The 18005-nt window shown below is 37.7% G+C and overlaps 3 protein-coding genes across 5 annotated transcripts; 2 read left to right on the top strand and 1 right to left on the bottom strand.

Moving 5' to 3' along the window:
• Positions 1–825: 825 nt before the first annotated feature.
• LOC113695752 (uncharacterized) lies at positions 826–10934 on the top strand. 3 transcript variants are annotated; one of them, XM_072052196.1, is made up of 18 exons: positions 826–1367; positions 1516–1639; positions 1753–1887; positions 3873–3918; positions 4002–4171; positions 4398–4515; positions 4626–4708; positions 5598–5657; positions 5903–6160; positions 7088–7184; positions 7598–7648; positions 8026–8106; positions 8470–8541; positions 8891–8953; positions 9862–10014; positions 10097–10154; positions 10267–10319; positions 10414–10934. In XM_072052196.1, exons 3-18 carry the CDS (start codon positions 1787–1789, stop codon positions 10489–10491), a joined length of 1542 nt encoding a protein of 513 aa, XP_071908297.1. In that variant the 5' UTR covers positions 826–1367; positions 1516–1639; positions 1753–1786; the 3' UTR covers positions 10492–10934. The 3 variants fall into 3 exon arrangements, with proteins under 3 accessions (XP_071908297.1, XP_071908301.1, XP_071908298.1); XM_072052200.1 differs by lacking the exon at positions 8026–8106; XM_072052197.1 differs by lacking the exon at positions 1516–1639 and having other exon boundaries at positions 848–1367.
• A 1484-nt stretch (positions 10935–12418) lies between these two features.
• Positions 12419–14411, top strand: LOC113694761 (thioredoxin-like 3-3). Its single transcript, XM_027213626.2, has 3 exons — positions 12419–12685; positions 12783–12808; positions 13911–14411. Exons 1-3 carry the CDS (start codon positions 12557–12559, stop codon positions 14128–14130), a joined length of 375 nt encoding a protein of 124 aa, XP_027069427.2. The 5' UTR covers positions 12419–12556; the 3' UTR covers positions 14131–14411.
• A 557-nt stretch (positions 14412–14968) lies between these two features.
• Positions 14969–18005, bottom strand: LOC113694926 (S-adenosylmethionine synthase 3-like). Its single transcript, XM_027213846.2, has 2 exons — positions 17537–18005; positions 14969–16530 (listed from the first exon to the last, which is right to left on the bottom strand). The coding sequence occupies exon 2, from the start codon at positions 16521–16523 to the stop codon at positions 15351–15353; it is 1173 nt and encodes a 390-aa protein (XP_027069647.1). The 5' UTR covers positions 16524–16530; positions 17537–18005; the 3' UTR covers positions 14969–15350.

Genomic DNA, 18005 nt, shown 5'->3' with positions numbered 1-18005 from the left:
AACTTCGGCCTTTGTTTTTGACAAGGGAAAAAAGAAAAAAGAAAATCTTCCTTTTACCTAATTACCATGACCAATAATCTTCCAAAGCCAGAGGGACTCTAGTCACAAACAGTCTTTATGCATTAATGATTGTTGAAGTTTCCATGACCAATTTATTTACCTAGAAAGAGGCTTCACATTCTTTTGCCTCATTGATGTTTCGTATACACACCTGTAAATATAATAGGTTGATGATCTATTAAAAATGTGTTCACATTGTGCCTTGCTGTAGCTGCATTGCAGTACTTAATAGCCATTCAATTCATCCAATCTTTTTACTAGCATAATACTGGTTATAATTAGAACATGCAAAGGATCAGCGAAGACGGTCATTATCTAGTCATCTTGCAATTCTTGCTGCATTTCTGGTTGTTTCTTGGTTAGTCACAATTCACGAGGTTGCACATTTTTTTCCTTTTTTTTTTTGTTGGCGCAAAATTTGAACGAGTTCAATATCGACCATCATTATAAGTCAGGGTACGACGATATGCCTTCAAGGATCGATCATAAGTTGCTTATACAAGTTTTTACGAATTGTCTATCATTACATTAGCAACAATATTCAAACACGCGTTGATAGGTCGCACGTTTTCAAAGTGCTGAAAGATTGATCCTCAATTATTACCATTAGAACAGTACTTTTCCCCTTTCTCCTTGTTTCCAGTTGGAATTGCTTTTGCATTCAAATGTGAGTCAGGTTTTGGGCTATAGAGCTTAATGGGCCAGCGTCAAAACACCAGATCTCAAGTACAAATTAGTAATATAAGCGGAGATCCAAGCGGGGTGGAATTTTTTTTTGTGATACAAAGATTTCAGCATCTACGGTCTAACTGGGGACTTTTCTTTTTTGCGTCTAATAAACGCTAGGCACAGTGGATGGGCGCAGCCGACCGAAGGAAGCAAGAAATCCTCAAATTTTGTTTTGGCTTTGAATTCAAAGCTGGGGACTGTTACCTCCTCTTTGTATTAGCATTGGGAGTTTGGGACTTGTTTTCTGCTACCATCCCATTGTTTGATGATTTGATAGAGAAAATACTAGCAGTGTTAAATGATAGTCATATATTTACTATAAAAGATATGCATAGATATACAACCTGTGGTAGTACTTAGAAAAGCACAAAAAAGAGCGCACCTTTTTTTTGTATTCTCATTTGTCCACCCCAAAATATTTGTATTTTCCCAGAAAGAACAAAATTCAATTTATCATTCATCGGCAAGAAGTTCTAACGTTTCCGGGAAACAAAAAACGCATCCGAAAGAACTACGTCGTAGCCGCCTTCTACTTGGGAGCCCTGCAGCCTCTCTGTTCTCGAGCTCTTCAATATCAGGTGATTTCCTGGGTTCAATCCTTCCATGCTACTGACTTTTCTTGAAATTGCATTTTGAGCCATTTTCTTCTTCGATGTTTCCAATTTGTCTTCATCTTCACGTGTGCTGGTTCTTCTTTTTCCTATCTTATTTTTTTCTTATTGACAGAGGTTCACGAATGTGCTGCGGTGTATATAATACAACGGTTTTCTTCAATTATTGGAAGCCCTTTTGCATGTCATCAATTAACATCTGAATTCTTGATTTTTAGGCAGACCCTTTAAGTTGTTGGGTAATCCCTTTTGTTTTTCTAAGTAGAATTTTATGCATATATGTTGCAAGTGGTTTTCTACACTTGTTAAAACATTATCTGATGAGCTTTGATTGATTGTTTCTTTCTCACAGAAGGGTTAAATACGAGAATATATAAGGAAACAAAATGGAGATCGATATAGCAGTCAGAGAAAGTGATGATCGAAGATTGAAGACCAAGTACAAAAACGCCATCTATGTCATCCAAAGAGCTTTTGCTCTCTATTCGTAAGCTCCATTTCTCTCTTTCTAGACTCAAGTATCCTCACACATTTTTTCCTTTTCGGTTAACACATGCTCATTTGTCGTCACATGAGGTTGTTTGTCAATTAGAGTCTTTCTTGAATCACATCCTTTATTGCCTTATTTCTTATGCTTTATAATGACATTTTTGGTTTTCTTAATGTGTTCTACACTGACAATGAATACATGTATGTCCTCTTTACACTTAACTTTTTTTCTTAACTGTTTCTTCCTCTGAGTAAACAGTTATTTTAGCTGTCATTGTATTCTTAATGAACTACTCGATGAATTTTATCAAAAATGATTAATGAAGATTTTCTGCACATTAATCTGATTTTAAATGCGTGCATGCCAACTCAATGACAGCTAGTATTCTGACGTGTGGTTGCCTTAGGATTTCTTAACCTTTTTAAGTGATTGACAATTGTCTTATTGTGTTATCCACGAGAGTGGGCAATTTAAAACATGCGATTTCAGGTTGTATTGTTTGTAAGACCGGTTTTTTTGTTGTCTCAACTTTTTCGGAAAAATTGAAGGTGGAAATTTCTTTGTCTAATTTTACCTAGCCAGCCTGTGTACTTTCTGTCATTGGAGGTGAAACTCATGGAATGTAGACTGGCAAAATTACCCAACATCTCAAGTTGATCGCTAGCTGACCTTACTTGATGCTAATCTCCTGTTCCTCACTCTCTTCAAAATTTAAAATTACTTCCATGTGTCATCCCGATATTATGGAAGGTGTAAAATTCAATCGCAGCCCTTCATTCCTCTTATGGGGTGGTCACACTTTGACAATGGATATCACACTTGTTATAGAGAAAGTCACTATATATTTTTTTCCAAAAAATTTTCAGCTATCTACATATTTTTTACCCTGTGACTTGCATTTAATATTCCTAATAAACAGACAAACTCTATCCTGATAAAAGGCTTTACCACATACACCTGGAAGTTATTCTTTCTATCTGCAGTAATGGTCAAATTTAGAAAACAGTATCTATCTTGGGTGCTAAAGAGTATATTTGTCTTCCACAGTTCGTGGTGCCACAGTTACAGTCTGAGGAATAGCTTCACTCCATGTAGCACAGTAGTGATATATTATTTGTGTCTTGTCCCAACTATATCTTATATATGCAGTAGCAAAAAAGTTGAGAGACCCCCCTCAACTATCTTCTACTGCATAATTTTGATAAAAGAAAACTTCAATAGCCAGAAGTTTTGGTGCATGAGGAAAATGAGTTTCTCCAGAATAAAGAGAGCATGCAAAGAATTTTATTTTTGTTTCTTTTACCCTGTCTATTAGCTCTTCTCCATATAAGATCTGATCCAACTTTTACTACCGGGAGCTGAGATGCAGGTATAGTTGTTTTGAGTTCTCTTAATTCGAGATGATGAATAAGGTTAACACTTACTGCCTTCTGCAATTAAGTGGAACATTTTATTGTTGGTGTCTTTGCTATTGAATGAAGCACCATTGAAGCACCATTGACCATGGATTGGTAGTACATACATGCACTTTTTTCTGTGAAATGCGGTTATTGAACACTGAAGTATAAGTGGTTGAATTAATTTCTTCCTGGGACCTTCTCCAATTGATAACAATTAAGAAACATATGGAAGATAGTTGTTAAAGGATGGAAGTTGGACATTTTTAATGGAATTACTCAGGGAAAATGCGTTTTGTGCTACAGGAAGGAAATTAATTGTAAAACAGTTATCATTGTTCTAATTTAATGTGTTTTATTGTTTGCTAGTGTTCCTCTTTATTCATTCTTATTAACTAACTAAAATCAACTATGGAATTGGCCACATATACTTGTATATCATGATAGTTTAATCTGTGTGGGTTGTAAGGAACTGCACATGGTTAAATGTTTACTAGAATTTTCTTGACCAGAATGCACATGATTCTGATTTTTTTGCCTTCAGATTAAAAAAATACTAAGCACTGACATTAATTTCCTGAACAGTGTTGATGAGGTTGCCTTCAGCTTCAATGGAGGGAAAGATTCAACTGTGAGTATCTAATATGTTCATCTTTCCTGTTTGAGCTCTCCATACTGTTAAAACTGGGCATATGATGGACTTGCTTTGTGTAGGTGTTGTTACACCTTCTTAGGGCAGGATATTATTTACATAAAGCAGAAAAAATTGGTTGCAATGGGGACCTTATGGATGGTGAAATTGCATATCCAATTCGAACCATATATTTTGAGAGTGCATCTGCATTCCCTGAGATCAACTCATTCACCTATGAAACTGCAAAAAGGTCTGGGATAAAGCTTTTCCCTTTCCATTTTATCTTTTTTCCTTTCTTTGTACATACTGCTGTTCTTGATTTTTCTTTTAAGGAGCATAGTATGAAGTTACCAAAATTGAGATACAGAATAACCTAGCTGATATGTTAATTGGTGTTGGTTGTGCACATTTTGCTTTTTGTTATGTTAATATTGAAGGGGAATTTTATATATTTTTTTCTGTTTCTCTCTATGCAGCTATGGCTTGCAAATGGAAATTATTCGCCTTGATTTCAAGGCTGGTTTGGAGGCGCTCCTAAAGGCAAAACCAATCAGAGCTATTTTCCTTGGTGTCCGAATCGGTGATCCCACAGCGGTATTCCGATGCCTTTCGAGTTTTTCTCTGACACCTAATACTTATTGGAAATTTGAAAAGAATTTAGTTCAGGGTTGATAGCTACATGCATATATACGGTTTTCTTGCAGGTAGGCCAGGAACAGTTCTCTCCTAGTTCACCTGGGTGGCCTCCTTTCATGAGAGTGAATCCAATTTTGGATTGGTCTTACAGGTTTGTTCAAGCATGTTAAATTCTGGACTTTTGTGTGATAAGCCACTAATTTGTTCATGCAATTGAAGTGGTGCTGTTCAGATGTTGTTGCATCGCTTAAAGTTGCTTATATTCTTTTTGATAATTGCAACATAATGTCAGAGTGAAGAAATGTACTATATGAACCTTAAAAATGACTTATATCGATGCATGCTGCATAAAATAGTGATTTGGTATATCCATTATAAGGAACCAATTTGAAACAATGTTCTATTTTTGCAAGATTTTGAAGTGCATATTTTTTGTGGGTTTGGTATTTCCTTCTCCGTGGAGATAGATATGGTCTTTTCAATCTCTCAAGTCATTTAACCTTTTCTTCGAGTGTAACTTCATATATTTGATTCCTACTTTCCATGATCGCGATACAATTGAAAGTATACTGTCAACACTTATTTTTACTTATTGCAAATTTATGGGTGTCAAGTTTCAACTGTCTGTTAAATGATTACCGTGAAAAACATCTTTGATACCAAGATCCAGAGTGTATGCTTATGATTTCTGCTAAAGTTGCTGCAGAAACTCCTCTCAGGTGATCTGGATTCTTTTTAGTTGTCTTTTAGGGATTTATCATTGTTGTTGCTGTTGATTACCTACTTCTTGGCACTCCCTTTATGTTCACCACCTTTTAGCTGTCTTTGACAATAAAAGCTTAGAAGAAATAACTGCTAGTTTGTCTCTTTCTATAAGCAAAAGAAGTGAGTCTAGTGCATTTGACAATTTTATTGCAAAAGCTACTTAATGAATATGTGTAAACTTTATTAATTTTTACTCTGTGCTTTCTCTGGATATGATGATGCTCAGAACTTTTTTCTTCTATTTACATACAAGGTTGACTTGTGTTATTTGGCAGAGATGTATGGTCATTCCTTTTGACTTGCAAGGTTCGCTACTGCAGCCTTTACGATGAAGGGTAACTCTTCACCTTTGTAGCTTGAGAATGTGTTGAAGATTTGTTATAATGCATGGTGCTTGGGATATATATTTCTTGATCCAGTTTTGTATGAAACCTTACATTCCCACTTTAATAGCCCAGAACACTTTCTATTGGTTCTTTTGTGATGTAACAAACCTCTATGAGATGATTCTTTCCAGCATGTTCAGTTATATTTTATTTTACTTATTCTTAGCTAACTTATAACTTCCATGCAACTGCAGCTATACTTCAATTGGGAGTGTTCATGACACAGTTCCAAATGGTTTATTGTGCATTAGAGACTCCAGCAACTCTGAAGGGAAATTCAGACCTGCGTATCTTCTTGCTGATGGAAGACTGGAAAGAGCAGGGAGGGTAAAGAAGAACTCTTCCCCACCTTGTGGGCAACTGGCTTCTGTTAGTAATGGTTTGAAAAGTAGAGATTTGAGCTGGCACAGCATGCTCACAGCCTCAATAATTGCTGTTGGTGATGAGATTCTGTAAGTTTGTTGTGGCTGCTGTATTTATTCCAGATAATGTTGTCATTAGCATTTAGGCCTTGTTCTTGTTTGCTTTACATTTTGCACAAGCTGATCAGAATCAGCAAAAGCTACTCTTTGGTAGATTATTGATTTTAGCTTTTTTTTACTATTAAAAAAATCTATAATCTAAGTGCAAAAGTTAACGAGAAAAAAGAAAAAAAAAAACTATCTAAAATCAGAATCTTTAATCAGCTAAAATATCAACCAAGAACAAGGCCTTACTAATAGATGGCTTTTAATAGAAACCATTGCAATTTGTCACTTCTGGACCCTCGTATTCTATGTCCTGAACTTCCTTTATCTGTGTGTTTGTTGTATCTTATGTTTCTCTATTAAATTTTTTTCTTTGCCTATGTTGTAGCTGTCCTTGAACACTTCATGCTCATGAGATGATATTCTGTCAATATTTCAGTATTATGAATCTAGTTATCTCTGCAGGAACCTGTTTCTTCACTATCATTTATTTTTACATTCATAACCTGATTTTGTACCGACGTACTTGTATAAAATAAAGGATGTTGCAAGCAATCTTACCATTTCACACGGAAATATGAATGGTTGCATGGAGTTTGGCTTTTCATCTCCAAAAATAGGATTTTGTTTTCTAGTACAGTTTTTGTGGAGCACAGTGCTGTTTGAATTGTGAACTTATACCTTCTTTAAGGATCTGTTTGGGGATTGCAGCTGTTTTGTTTGCTGGTTCTTAGAGATAGTGAAGCGCCTTCTGGTTTTGTAAGATGTTTAGCACACTTTCATTAAACATTTGTTTGAAATTGATAGTTATGTTTGTTAGTACTGTGTTTCTGTCTGACTATGAAACATAAAGTTTCTTCTGCATGTAATTACTTGTTAATCTCATATTTCTATGTTAATTCCATAGCTCAGATTTGGCACTGTTGAGGACAAGTTGGGATCTTCTCTATGCAGAAGGCTTCATTCTATAGGTTGGACAGTCTCACAGCTTGCTGTAACTCGAAATGATGTAAGTTATGACTGAAGCTGACTTCTGATATTTGTGGTACAAGAGAGGTGAAAACTTAGTGCTGTAAAGGCTGCTATGCCTTAATTGTTTACTTCAGTTTAGTCAGCACAAAGAGCATGAATCTATTTTTGGATTCAAGCCTGTTCCTAGTTGCTTATATGTATCTTATTTAAATTTGTTTTTGACATGGGGGGGAATGTGGAGGGATTAGGGAAGGGGAGGGGGAGGAAAGGCTGCTGAACATGGTCTCTTGATGATGTCCAGGTGGAGCACCTCTGCCCATCTGAAGTTGCATTGTTCAGCTGTCAATTAATGTAAATGGGTTTTTCTTGCTTCTAGCTTTTGCCAACCTGCCTGCTATTTCCTATGGCATGCTTTTGTTCAGATTCCTTATCGTATTCTTTTAAATCCAGATAGATTCTGTAGCTGATGAAGTCGTGAAACGGAAATCTACAAATGACATGGTAAATATTTGCAATCATTAATTTAGATTCTCTGCTTGTTACTTCTCTAGTAAGTGCAAAGAGTACGAACCTCTTCTGCATTCAAGCCTGTTTCCTGTTGCTTGGTGTCTTATTTTACTTTTGTTTCGACATGAAGTCTTCATTTATTTTTTTTGTATTTTTATTTATATTGGGTTGAATTCCATGAATAAGAGGAGCAAAGTTACACAAAGCAAACACAAGGAGGGAGTGAGATCTACTAATTCATGCACATTGGGCCTTACACTTTGTTACTATACCTAGTGAGAGCCTATAGTAATCAACTAATCATGGGGTGTTGATGGGTCATGCCTAACCTTTAGTTTCTCATTGCATGTTGTTGCCACTGGTTATTTCAGGTGTTCATATATGGAGGTATAGGTCCATTGCACTCAGATGTCACTTTAGCAGGAGTTGCAAAAGCATTTGGTGTTCGTACTGTGAGTTCTTGTCTCACTCTAATAATTATGGGTCTCTTGGCATTCTCAGCCTCATGAAAGCTTATCCAGCTCCACCTTTGATTATTTAAAAGTAATGTGGAGTCATACTTTCTATCAAGGGTCATTTCGCTTGTGTGATTCAGCCTGTTAATAACTAGGCCAAAGTTCAAGGATTCTGGATGATGTCAATTCTACTTAGTCCCATCTCTATAGCAGCCTTATTCACTTATACTGATATGGATTTTTTATAAAATGAGTAACTTCGTGATCTTTGCAGAGTTAGTGATAAAACGCCCTTTATTGCTGTTTGTTTTCTTAGCAGTTTGATACCACTGATTGTTTTGGCCTATGTTGTTAAATCAGGCTCCAGATGAAGAGTTTGAAGAGTATTTAAGGCATCTTATTGGTGAAAAATGCACCGGGGACAGAAATGAGGTAATGCTGTTACAAACATTGATGGGTGCAAGTATCCATTTCTTACTATAATTTTTTCTTTGAAGTATAGAAAGCCAATCTATGCTTGTGCTTGATTAACATGATAAGTTTTTTTTTTAAAGAGGATCAAGATAAGGATTTATTATCTGTATAGACTGTAATTAAAATGTATATGGACAAGAATAAAAGAACATTTGGGGTCAACTAAAAACACTAGGGCAAACGTACATTACAGGTACCAATAGTTCATCAATAAAAATTTTAATGGCAAGATCCTTGGATACTCCTATTTGAAGCATACTTCTTTGGTATCTGATCTTGTTTTATAACCTCTTCATTTTGGATACAGATGGCTCAACTGCCTGAGGGTATCACAGAATTACTGCATCATGAACAGCTGCCTGTGCCTTTGGTACGTGTATATGGTTGAGGATGCAATAATTTGGTTATTTGATTTCAGTGCAAGCTGGATGATGCCATTCCTTGTTGATATCCATAAGCTGCTGAAAGCTATTACACTCTTTCTAGGCAAGGTTTTTTTTACGTTGATAATCATATTATACATGTAAATGGAAAATCATGTAAGAGTATGATGGATGACTTATGGTATAACCCTTCTGTTCATCGCACTTGTGAACTTGGCACTCTGAAGTCCAGCATGTGATGAGTTTGCCTACTAAAGCTATATATTGTGGTATTAATCTGACTCAATTGATGGTAACCCTTATATGTTAAGCATCACAGTATTGTCACAGTGTTGTATTTAGGGGATAAGCGTCACAAACATAGCATTATTAGCAATTTTGAAGAGCATGACAACTCGAAGTTTTCTGTCTCTCTCTTTTCACAAAAAACACAATTGCTGTCCAGTACTTATCCATGTTTGTAAATGCCTCAGCGATCTGAACTGGACTCAGTTTCGTGTAGTCTAAACATACTGTTGATTGTAAGACAGAAATGCCTTATAAACAAGTCTATTGCGTTCAATAAGATGCACCTATTTTAACATGTCAAACCATTGTAATAGGGTTAGTGTTGTGTATGTTCTGCTTCACAGTCTCATCGATTATGAATTGTCAATATCCCATGATTTCTGAAGACAGATGTTTACCACTCTCAATGCTATTATCCGTCTTGTCCCTTCACCATTTCTCAATGTGCATGTGCCTTTTACTGTGTTCTTTATTATTTTTTTCCTGTCAATTTTGTATACTACTAGATAGCAGATACATAGCTTTTACATTTCCTTTTGACCAGTTTGTTATACTTATGTGCTAACTAGTACAGTAACTTGTGCTTGCTTTTTGGTTTGGTTGTTAGATCAAGTGCCACAATGTGATAATCCTATCTGCAACAAATGTTGCGGAGCTGGATCTCCAGTGGGACTGTCTACTTGATTTATCAAGTTCTAATGGGCTTCTTGTGCTGATGGAACCATTGCAATCAAAAAGATTGTGCACCAATACCTCAGATGTAAGTGTTCTGCGGTATTCATGAGTTTTGGAACCAGAATTAGATGACAATTTATAGTGTTTCGCGTCTCATGGGGTTGCAGGTGGAAGCTGCTCAACCTTTGTCAAAACTGTGTCTGGAATTTCCAGATCTTTACATTGGTAGGAGTTGAGAGTTTTTGAATTATGGTTTTATCTGGTTTACAAACAATTTTTAGTTTTTTTTTTTTTTTTTTTTTTGGTTGTAAATCTGCTTTGCTTTGGTTAAAAAAAGGGGCTTATCGGGCATCAAGAAATGGGCCACTCATAATTACTTTCCAAGGAAAGGTAAGCAATGGTTTTCTACGGATGTCAAATCTTTTGTTGACTATAGCGAGATCTAACTTACAATTTAAAACAAACCTTTGGCTATTGATGCCAGGATCAAGGGAGAATAGCAGCAGCAACTGCTGCTTTGAGCGAGAAGTTGCATACAGGACAATTCTGTGAGGTCGACTGACTGCTGAAACAGAAGAGTTACTCCTCTGGTGTTATCAAATGCCAAGAGAAGAGATACATTAAGGAGCACTTTGGTATCTGCGACTGCAAGTTTTCTCCAGTCAAGTGGCTGAAAGTCACACACTGCAAGACATAAAGAAAACTAAGAAAGTGCCGCCAGAAGAGGAAATGAACGCATAGTAGGGGTTGGCGTGAAATAGCTGTGGCGCAACCATAGTGCTCAAGTTGAAATTTTTTTTTTTTTTTTTTTTGGCTTTTGGGTAGAAAGTGAAGGTAAGATCTCATTGATTTGTCATAACATTCTGGGGCCTAGCGACTATGGCCACATGACAAACTACATTGACCTGCAATCTCGATGTTCAATGTTGCATTCAACCTATGAAGGCACAGAAATGTTTAATTTTTCCCATTAGTTCAAAAAGAAAGAAATCCTTTACATTGACAGGGTACTGGTGGCCAATTTAGGGCTATAAATTCTCATTGGCATTTGTATTTATTGTTGCCGTTATCTAAACGGTGACTGCTGCCTGATATAAACAATTAACAAGAAACCGCATCTCCCTTCCCTTGTTGGCATTGCTTTAAGCACAAAGTCATATGAGCTGCCTCAATGAGCACCACATTCCAAGTTGGCGTGACTGTGTCTTTCGTTGGCATCTCATTGATTAGTTTTGAGCACCACCGCGTTCAAGGAAGCAAATACTCGGAAACGGGCTGCTTGATGGTAGTTATAATGTATGCTAGAGGTGGCAATTTGGATTGAAATCCATTTATCCATCCATATAATCCATAATTAAATGGATTTGGATTATTCATTTATAATGTTGGTTTTAAATGGTTGATCAAAATAAAACCATTAAATTAAATGGATTTATATGGATTATCCACAAAAATCACATATATCCATTTACTTAAAAACCAAATAAAAGAAACGGACAGCAAATGACTAAAAAAGGAGCTATCCTAAAATTGAACGTTGGAATGTGAAAGAGCCGTCCCCGTGCTCCCTCTTTTTCACCGGTTTCAGTCCCTCCTTCGCCGCCACCGCCGTCACCTCCCATTCCCCTCTGTTCTAATCGCTACTTAACTAAATTCATCCTTTCTGTGGAAAATGCATTTGCTGAAGTCCTGACACAAATATACCGCATTGTGAGTAGGAAGGCAGTCGAGGCCAGTGATGAAGGTGCTCCTTCATCTGTTCCTCCTAAAGGAGAGACAATCAATATCAAAGATGAGGGATCTTCTTGGAAGAGATAGGATGCTGTTCAAGCTAGAGCTTGCATGGAAATCTTCAAGGACAATGGCTCTTGCTGCATAAGTCTTGTACATTACTTCGTTCAACCAGCAATATTGTTCATTTGATTGTTCTCTTTGTCTGGGATCATATAAGATGACAGTTACATGGAAATACTTTAGTATTCTCATGAAATTCTTACTTGGTAGGATCAGGAATGGGTATAGTTACTTGGTAATATCAAAAAAAAAAAAAAAATTAACCAAAATATATAATGGATTATAAATGGATAATTAGTTTTTATATAATCCATTTAGATCCATCCATTTAGATCCATTTATTAAATGGATCTAAATGGATTGGATAAATTTCATCCACCATCCATTAAGTCAAAATCAATTATAAACCATTTATCCATATTGCCACCTCTAATGTATGCTATGTTTAGAGAGATGGCATGCGATTGCCTCAATGAATGTTTTGACAACACTGTCCTAGATTGTTTCATCGACTAATAAATTCCCATGTATATATAGTTATATATATATATATACGTGTGTGTGTGTGTGAGCGCGCGCGCTTAATAATGTAAAATTTTACATTTGGACAAATCAAACTACGAGCTTTTAACGGATTTTTTACGTTGTGAGATTGGCTTGACTGGTGCGCTAAAAACACCTCTTTATACCACTATGAATCAAACTCGTTTACACCACTATGAATAAGGGATGGAAAGGCCCGTTTTAACAGACGATTAAGAATGGCCCTGCTTGGATACAGAGAGTAACAGACAATTACGAAAGAAACCGGGTGGGGGCTGCGCATCAAAAGAATGGAGAACGAAGGCGATAAGGAAGAGAGGCCAAATCTGGGGAGCCATTCCCATGGTAACCTAGTGGCAGCCTCCGGTGACGAAAATCTTAAGGAAATCTTTCATCATATCAGGACCTCCAGAGCCCCTGTACGTGTTAAACCTACTATTAATTGTTATTCGTGTATACCCTGCTCGACTACTACTCCTATTTTCCCTTTCACCTAACCTTGTCATGTGTTTGCAGGCAGTTATCAACTACGGTGCATCTTGGTGAGTCGTACGTGTGACTCGAGTTGCTTCCCCATTTCTTCGTTTTCACTTTTATTTTTTATTTTTGTTTCTTGAGTTGTGATTTTGGGGCGTCTCCAACTGATAATAACTATTCTGGAGTTCAAGTTTGTTTTGATTGTGAATTTGTCTGTGTTTGGATTGAGTATTTGGAGATTTTGGTAGCTGAAAGAAAAAGATGGTAACATCAGTCAGCTGTTTGATTTAAGGACCGTGTGAAAAACTAAGTATCCTTCGGTGGTAGTATTAGGCTATGGATCAGACAAGTACTTCTGGGCGATTGGTGTCTGGATACAAGAGGAGCTGATTCTGGAGTTTAACTCCATCGAGCAATCTTAATGGGAGCGAGGAACGTGCACATTTTTTCATTTCATTTGCACTATTTTCAAATCGTCAATGTGGGTTCCTTTGGAAACTGATTGATGAAGAGGAAGCACTTTGATTGACGAAGAGGGAACACTGGGAACTCATACCTACTGACTTAAGATTAACCATCTGTTTTTAACATCCATTAGCTTTGGATCTCTATTTCTGTTCGTTTGGTTCTTTTGGTCCTATTTTGGCGGAGTTCAACCCTGAGTTCCAAAACTTTAATGAAACTATCTGCCAGGAAGATATACTTTATGTTTGGTTTCGATTCCACGTAGACCATAAACAAGTCGGTCTGTTTAGAAAGTTGAATACAGCGTTTAAGCATGTGCTTCTTGTTCCTTTGGTGGAATAGAGCTAGATTTAGGAAGTGGATTTAGAAGTATGACCATAATGGTTTAGGGATTTATTATTATTTTTTATCATGGTGAACATGACTATGGAGAGCTGAGCTTGTTAGCAACAGAAAACAATGTAAGAAACACTTCAAAATGATTACCATTATGCTTATCTGTAATCCTACCGGTCATAGCACATTGTCGTTAAGCACTTGTCATTCCATATACAATGTTCGTTTTACAATTTGAAGGTATACAACGTTTTGGCTGCTCCTCCAGCAGTTTTGATATGAAAGGTGATGATGTGAGATTTGAAGATAACCTAGTTGCCTTTCTACTGGATCAGTTGCTAAGGCTTATTGATCTTTCATTTCCAGGTGTCATGTTTGCAGCCAGATATTTCCTGCATTCTGCCAGTTGAGTAACAAGTTTAACAAGCTTTCCTTTGTGTATGCTGATATTGATGAATGTCCAGATACAACAAAGCATATTCGGTATACGCCAACTTTTCATTTTTATAGAGATGGTGAAAGGGTTGATGAAATGTTTGGTGCTGGTGAAGAGCGATTGCATGACCGCCTGTGGTTGCACTCTTGAAAAACAATTCACCTTTTGCAGTAACTGAGCATGATGAAGAATATTTCATCCATCATAAGATGTGCCACCTGTCAATATCTTCATCCTGCTATGCCATCACTGCTATGCCATCACTGTAAATTATTCTGCTACACATGATCTTGTGGCTTTCACAGCTACCATCTGATTCGTCGTGTATGTAAAGATAAATTGGACGTTTACAGAGATCCTTTTCCCCCCGTCTGTGTTTAAGTAGATAAGGGCAGCCCCCCCTTGAATAAAAATCCAAATCTCTCTGCGTAGCCTGATTGTAGTTTCAAGTTTTTGATTGTTTGACAAATATTTACTGGGAATTCAAAATTTTGAAAGTTTACGAGTTACTCCGTGACTAATTTGTCAAAACATGATTGAAGAGCTCAAACTGCGACTTGAATCTTCTATATTATCAAAATCTCTATAATTTTAAGTTGTCTGGCCTCTTAAACTTTCCGTATAATTAAAATCCCTATAATTTTGAGTTGTTTGGCCTCTTAAACTTTCCCAAGTGTAGCTTAATATGGCTTAGCTTCCTGGACAATTCTCAGATGCTTGATCTGAGAGTTTACAATAATGGAAAAGACAACTTGGTTTGAGAGTTGATAATGAAAAAAGTTATGAGATATGGGTTTCGGAATAATTTTGCAACAGTCGAGTATTAATCACTTGGGTACATCGGAGAGAGCTTTTTATTTAATCCATCCAATCCTTTTCTTCTCACCTACCACTCCCATAGCAGAAAAAACATTCTTTTATACTCCAACCAAGTGCTACATAGCTAGAAAATGCAAGCCAGAAAGTTGCTAACAAGTATGAACTAAGATGGTCAATCAAATGCACGTCATGTAAAAATTTCATTACCAATAGAAGATACACTTTCACGAGGACGTGTGAATAATCAAAAATTGATCAACAACATGAATGGAGAAAGAGTGTCGCTAACGAGCAGTCAACTGAAACAATGATTATAACAAAAAAAAAAAAAAGAAACTAACTTCAAAATGAACGAATAACTAGAAGACAAGGTGACAACTCGCTCCGAGCTCATTCAATCCTCTAAAGTACATAATGCAGAGTCCCTTTTCCCGTCTCTTAGTGGAGCCCTGGAAATATGAATTCGGGTCAAGTGTATGCCAGATAGCTTTGTTTATTTGCTTGCAGCTAGAATCATTGCTACTGAAAGTAATTTGCAGACAGTTGTCAACTCAAGCTTTGGGCTTGAGAATCTTAACAGTCTCCCAAGAGAAATCAGGGTCGTCACGGCCAAAATGACCATAAGCAGCAGTCTTTTGGTACCTAAAATTGCCTCCCCTCTTCAAGTCAAGATTGATTGCGATCATCCCAGGCCTAAAATCAAAGTTCTCCTTGATCAGAGCGAGAATATCCTTGTCTGGAATCTTCCCAGTCTTGTATGTTTCAACAAACACTGAAAGAGGCTCTGCGACGCCAATGGCATAAGAAACCTGCACAAGGCAGCGACGAGCAAGCCCCGAAGCAACAACGCTCTTAGCAGCTTGCCTAACAATGTAAGCACCACTTCTGTCCACCTTAGTGGGGTCCTTGCCAGAAAAGGCACCTCCACCATGAGCACCCCATCCACCATAAGTATCGATAATAATTTTACGCCCAGTAAGTCCTGCATCACCATGTGGACCACCAATGACAAAGCGACCTGATGGGTTGAGGTGGAAGATGGTTTTCTCATCAAGGTACTGAGCTGGGATGACAGGCTTGATAACATGCTCCTTCAAATCCTGGGCAATCTGATCATTTGTAACAGTTTCATCGTGTTGGGTTGAGATGAGAACAGTGTGGACCCTAATAGGGACCATAGCACCACCCTCATTTTTGTACTCAACAGTTACTTGGGTTTTACCATCGGGTCTCAGCCATGGGCATGTCTTGTTCTTCCTAACTTCAGTAAGCTTGGCGCCGAGCTTTGTAGCAAGGACATGAGTCAGAGGCATAAGCTCTGGTGTTTCATCAGTTGCATAACCAAACATGTGTCCTTGGTCACCAGCTCCTATTTCCTCAGGTTTCTTGGTCAAATGACCATGAACTCCCTGGGCAATGTCAGGGCTCTGTTGTTCAATGTTGACAAGAACCTTGCAATTGTCAGCATCAAGGCCAACATCAGCTGATGTAAACCCGATGCCCCTGCAAGTATCACGCACAATCTTCTCATAGTTGACTGTAGCCTTGGTAGTTATTTCACCAAAGACCATAACCATGTTAGTCTTTGTGCAGGTTTCGCAGGCAACTTTGCTCTCCGGGTCTTGTTCCAGGCAAGCATCAAGAATGGCATCCGAGACTTGATCACAGAGCTTGTCAGGGTGGCCTTCATTGACGGACTCTGAGGTGAAGAGGAAGGTATCCATGTCTAGCCTGATAAGGAACAGAAGAAAAGACTGCCTCAGTTATGGTTTGTATTAAAACTTAAAGCAAATTTTCAATCCATTGACAAAGTTACTGAATCATAAGCTCCTTTTATGCACCATGATTTGACTGGTAGCAGCATTAGTAGCAGTGAGTTTCTTAGGATACTATAGCAGGCTCATTATGATATAAATGACTCATTATCCACATTACCATGCTTTCAATCTATGGCACTTTTACATGGCAAATTAAGGAATAAGTAAATAAAAGAAGGGCAAATTCGTAACAAATGGGTTATTTTTAGTATCACCAGGTAACATATACAAGTATAAAAATCCTCTAAATTTTCCACCGATCCGAGCGTCCAGCCTCAGATTTCATGGTGACCCTTGAAATACGGAGAGAGATCCCTTAGTACATTGTAGTTGTTACCGACATTAATATCAACGTGATATCTACTGCTGTTGCCACATAATTGGATAGCCCATCTTAAATAAAGGTCTATCCTTTCAACAACATTAACGATTCAATGGCGCTTAGATCCAAATGTGAAAATGAAAAGAGCGGGGGTGGGGGATGGTGCTGGATCGTCGTAACGAGAATATTCAAGTACAAAAAGCATTTGTATGACAGAACATCCAGATGGGCAACGAGATCTGCAGTAAGATCTACATACTAAATATCAGAATACAATAGCATAGAATGAAGTCATCAACAGTGGCAAGATCCGATAATTAACTGATTCATTGTAATCCCCGACGGCATAACTAATCATCAAAAATAGAACGTCAGGACCCAAATCCAGCATAGAAATTAGTCGAAACGATGAAAAGAGAAGCACGACACATAGAACGGGGCAAGGAATATTACCACTGCATTCGAGAGAAAACGCTCATGAATGGAAAAACAGAATTCATCACAATGGCAGAGATCCAGATCTCATTCAATCAAATGATAGAGTTGCCAGATCTAAACAAAATAATAAAGTAGAGAGAGTTGCAGGAGGGAAAAGAACCTGTAGATCTGCAAGCAACAAAGGAGCGGAGCGGAGCGGGCGAAGGGAGGAGGAGTGTACAGGGAAGACGAGAAGAGAGGTATTTTCGCCTTCGGTGAAGAGTAGTGAAAGAAGAGCAATGGCTGTGTATATATATAGTAGTGCGAGGAGATCCCGGTGGACTCGCTCTTTCTTTCCAGTTTCCTCTTCTCTCTTTATCCAAGCGAGGGAAAGGAAAACGAGGGAATGCTTCCAATCCAGCCAGATACCAACTACTACTACTACTACTACTTTACAATTTTACCCACACAGCTTACCTAACGCGCACGCGGGACGGGAGACACCCCCGGTCGAAATATAATATCCTCCTTCCTCTCCGATTTCTTTTTTTTTTTTTTTTTTTTCCACAAACGGAAACGGTATGGGCAAAATGGGGTTTTTGGATACCTCACCCACCAGGCACCAACCAACTCTTTCTGATAGGTCTAAA

This window comes from Coffea arabica, chromosome 6c (genome assembly GCF_036785885.1).
Source record: "Coffea arabica cultivar ET-39 chromosome 6c, Coffea Arabica ET-39 HiFi, whole genome shotgun sequence".
Classification (NCBI taxonomy): Eukaryota; Viridiplantae; Streptophyta; class Magnoliopsida; order Gentianales; family Rubiaceae; genus Coffea; species Coffea arabica.
The sequence above is the reverse complement of the archived record's forward strand: the minus strand, read 5'-3'. Positions and strand labels throughout refer to the sequence as shown.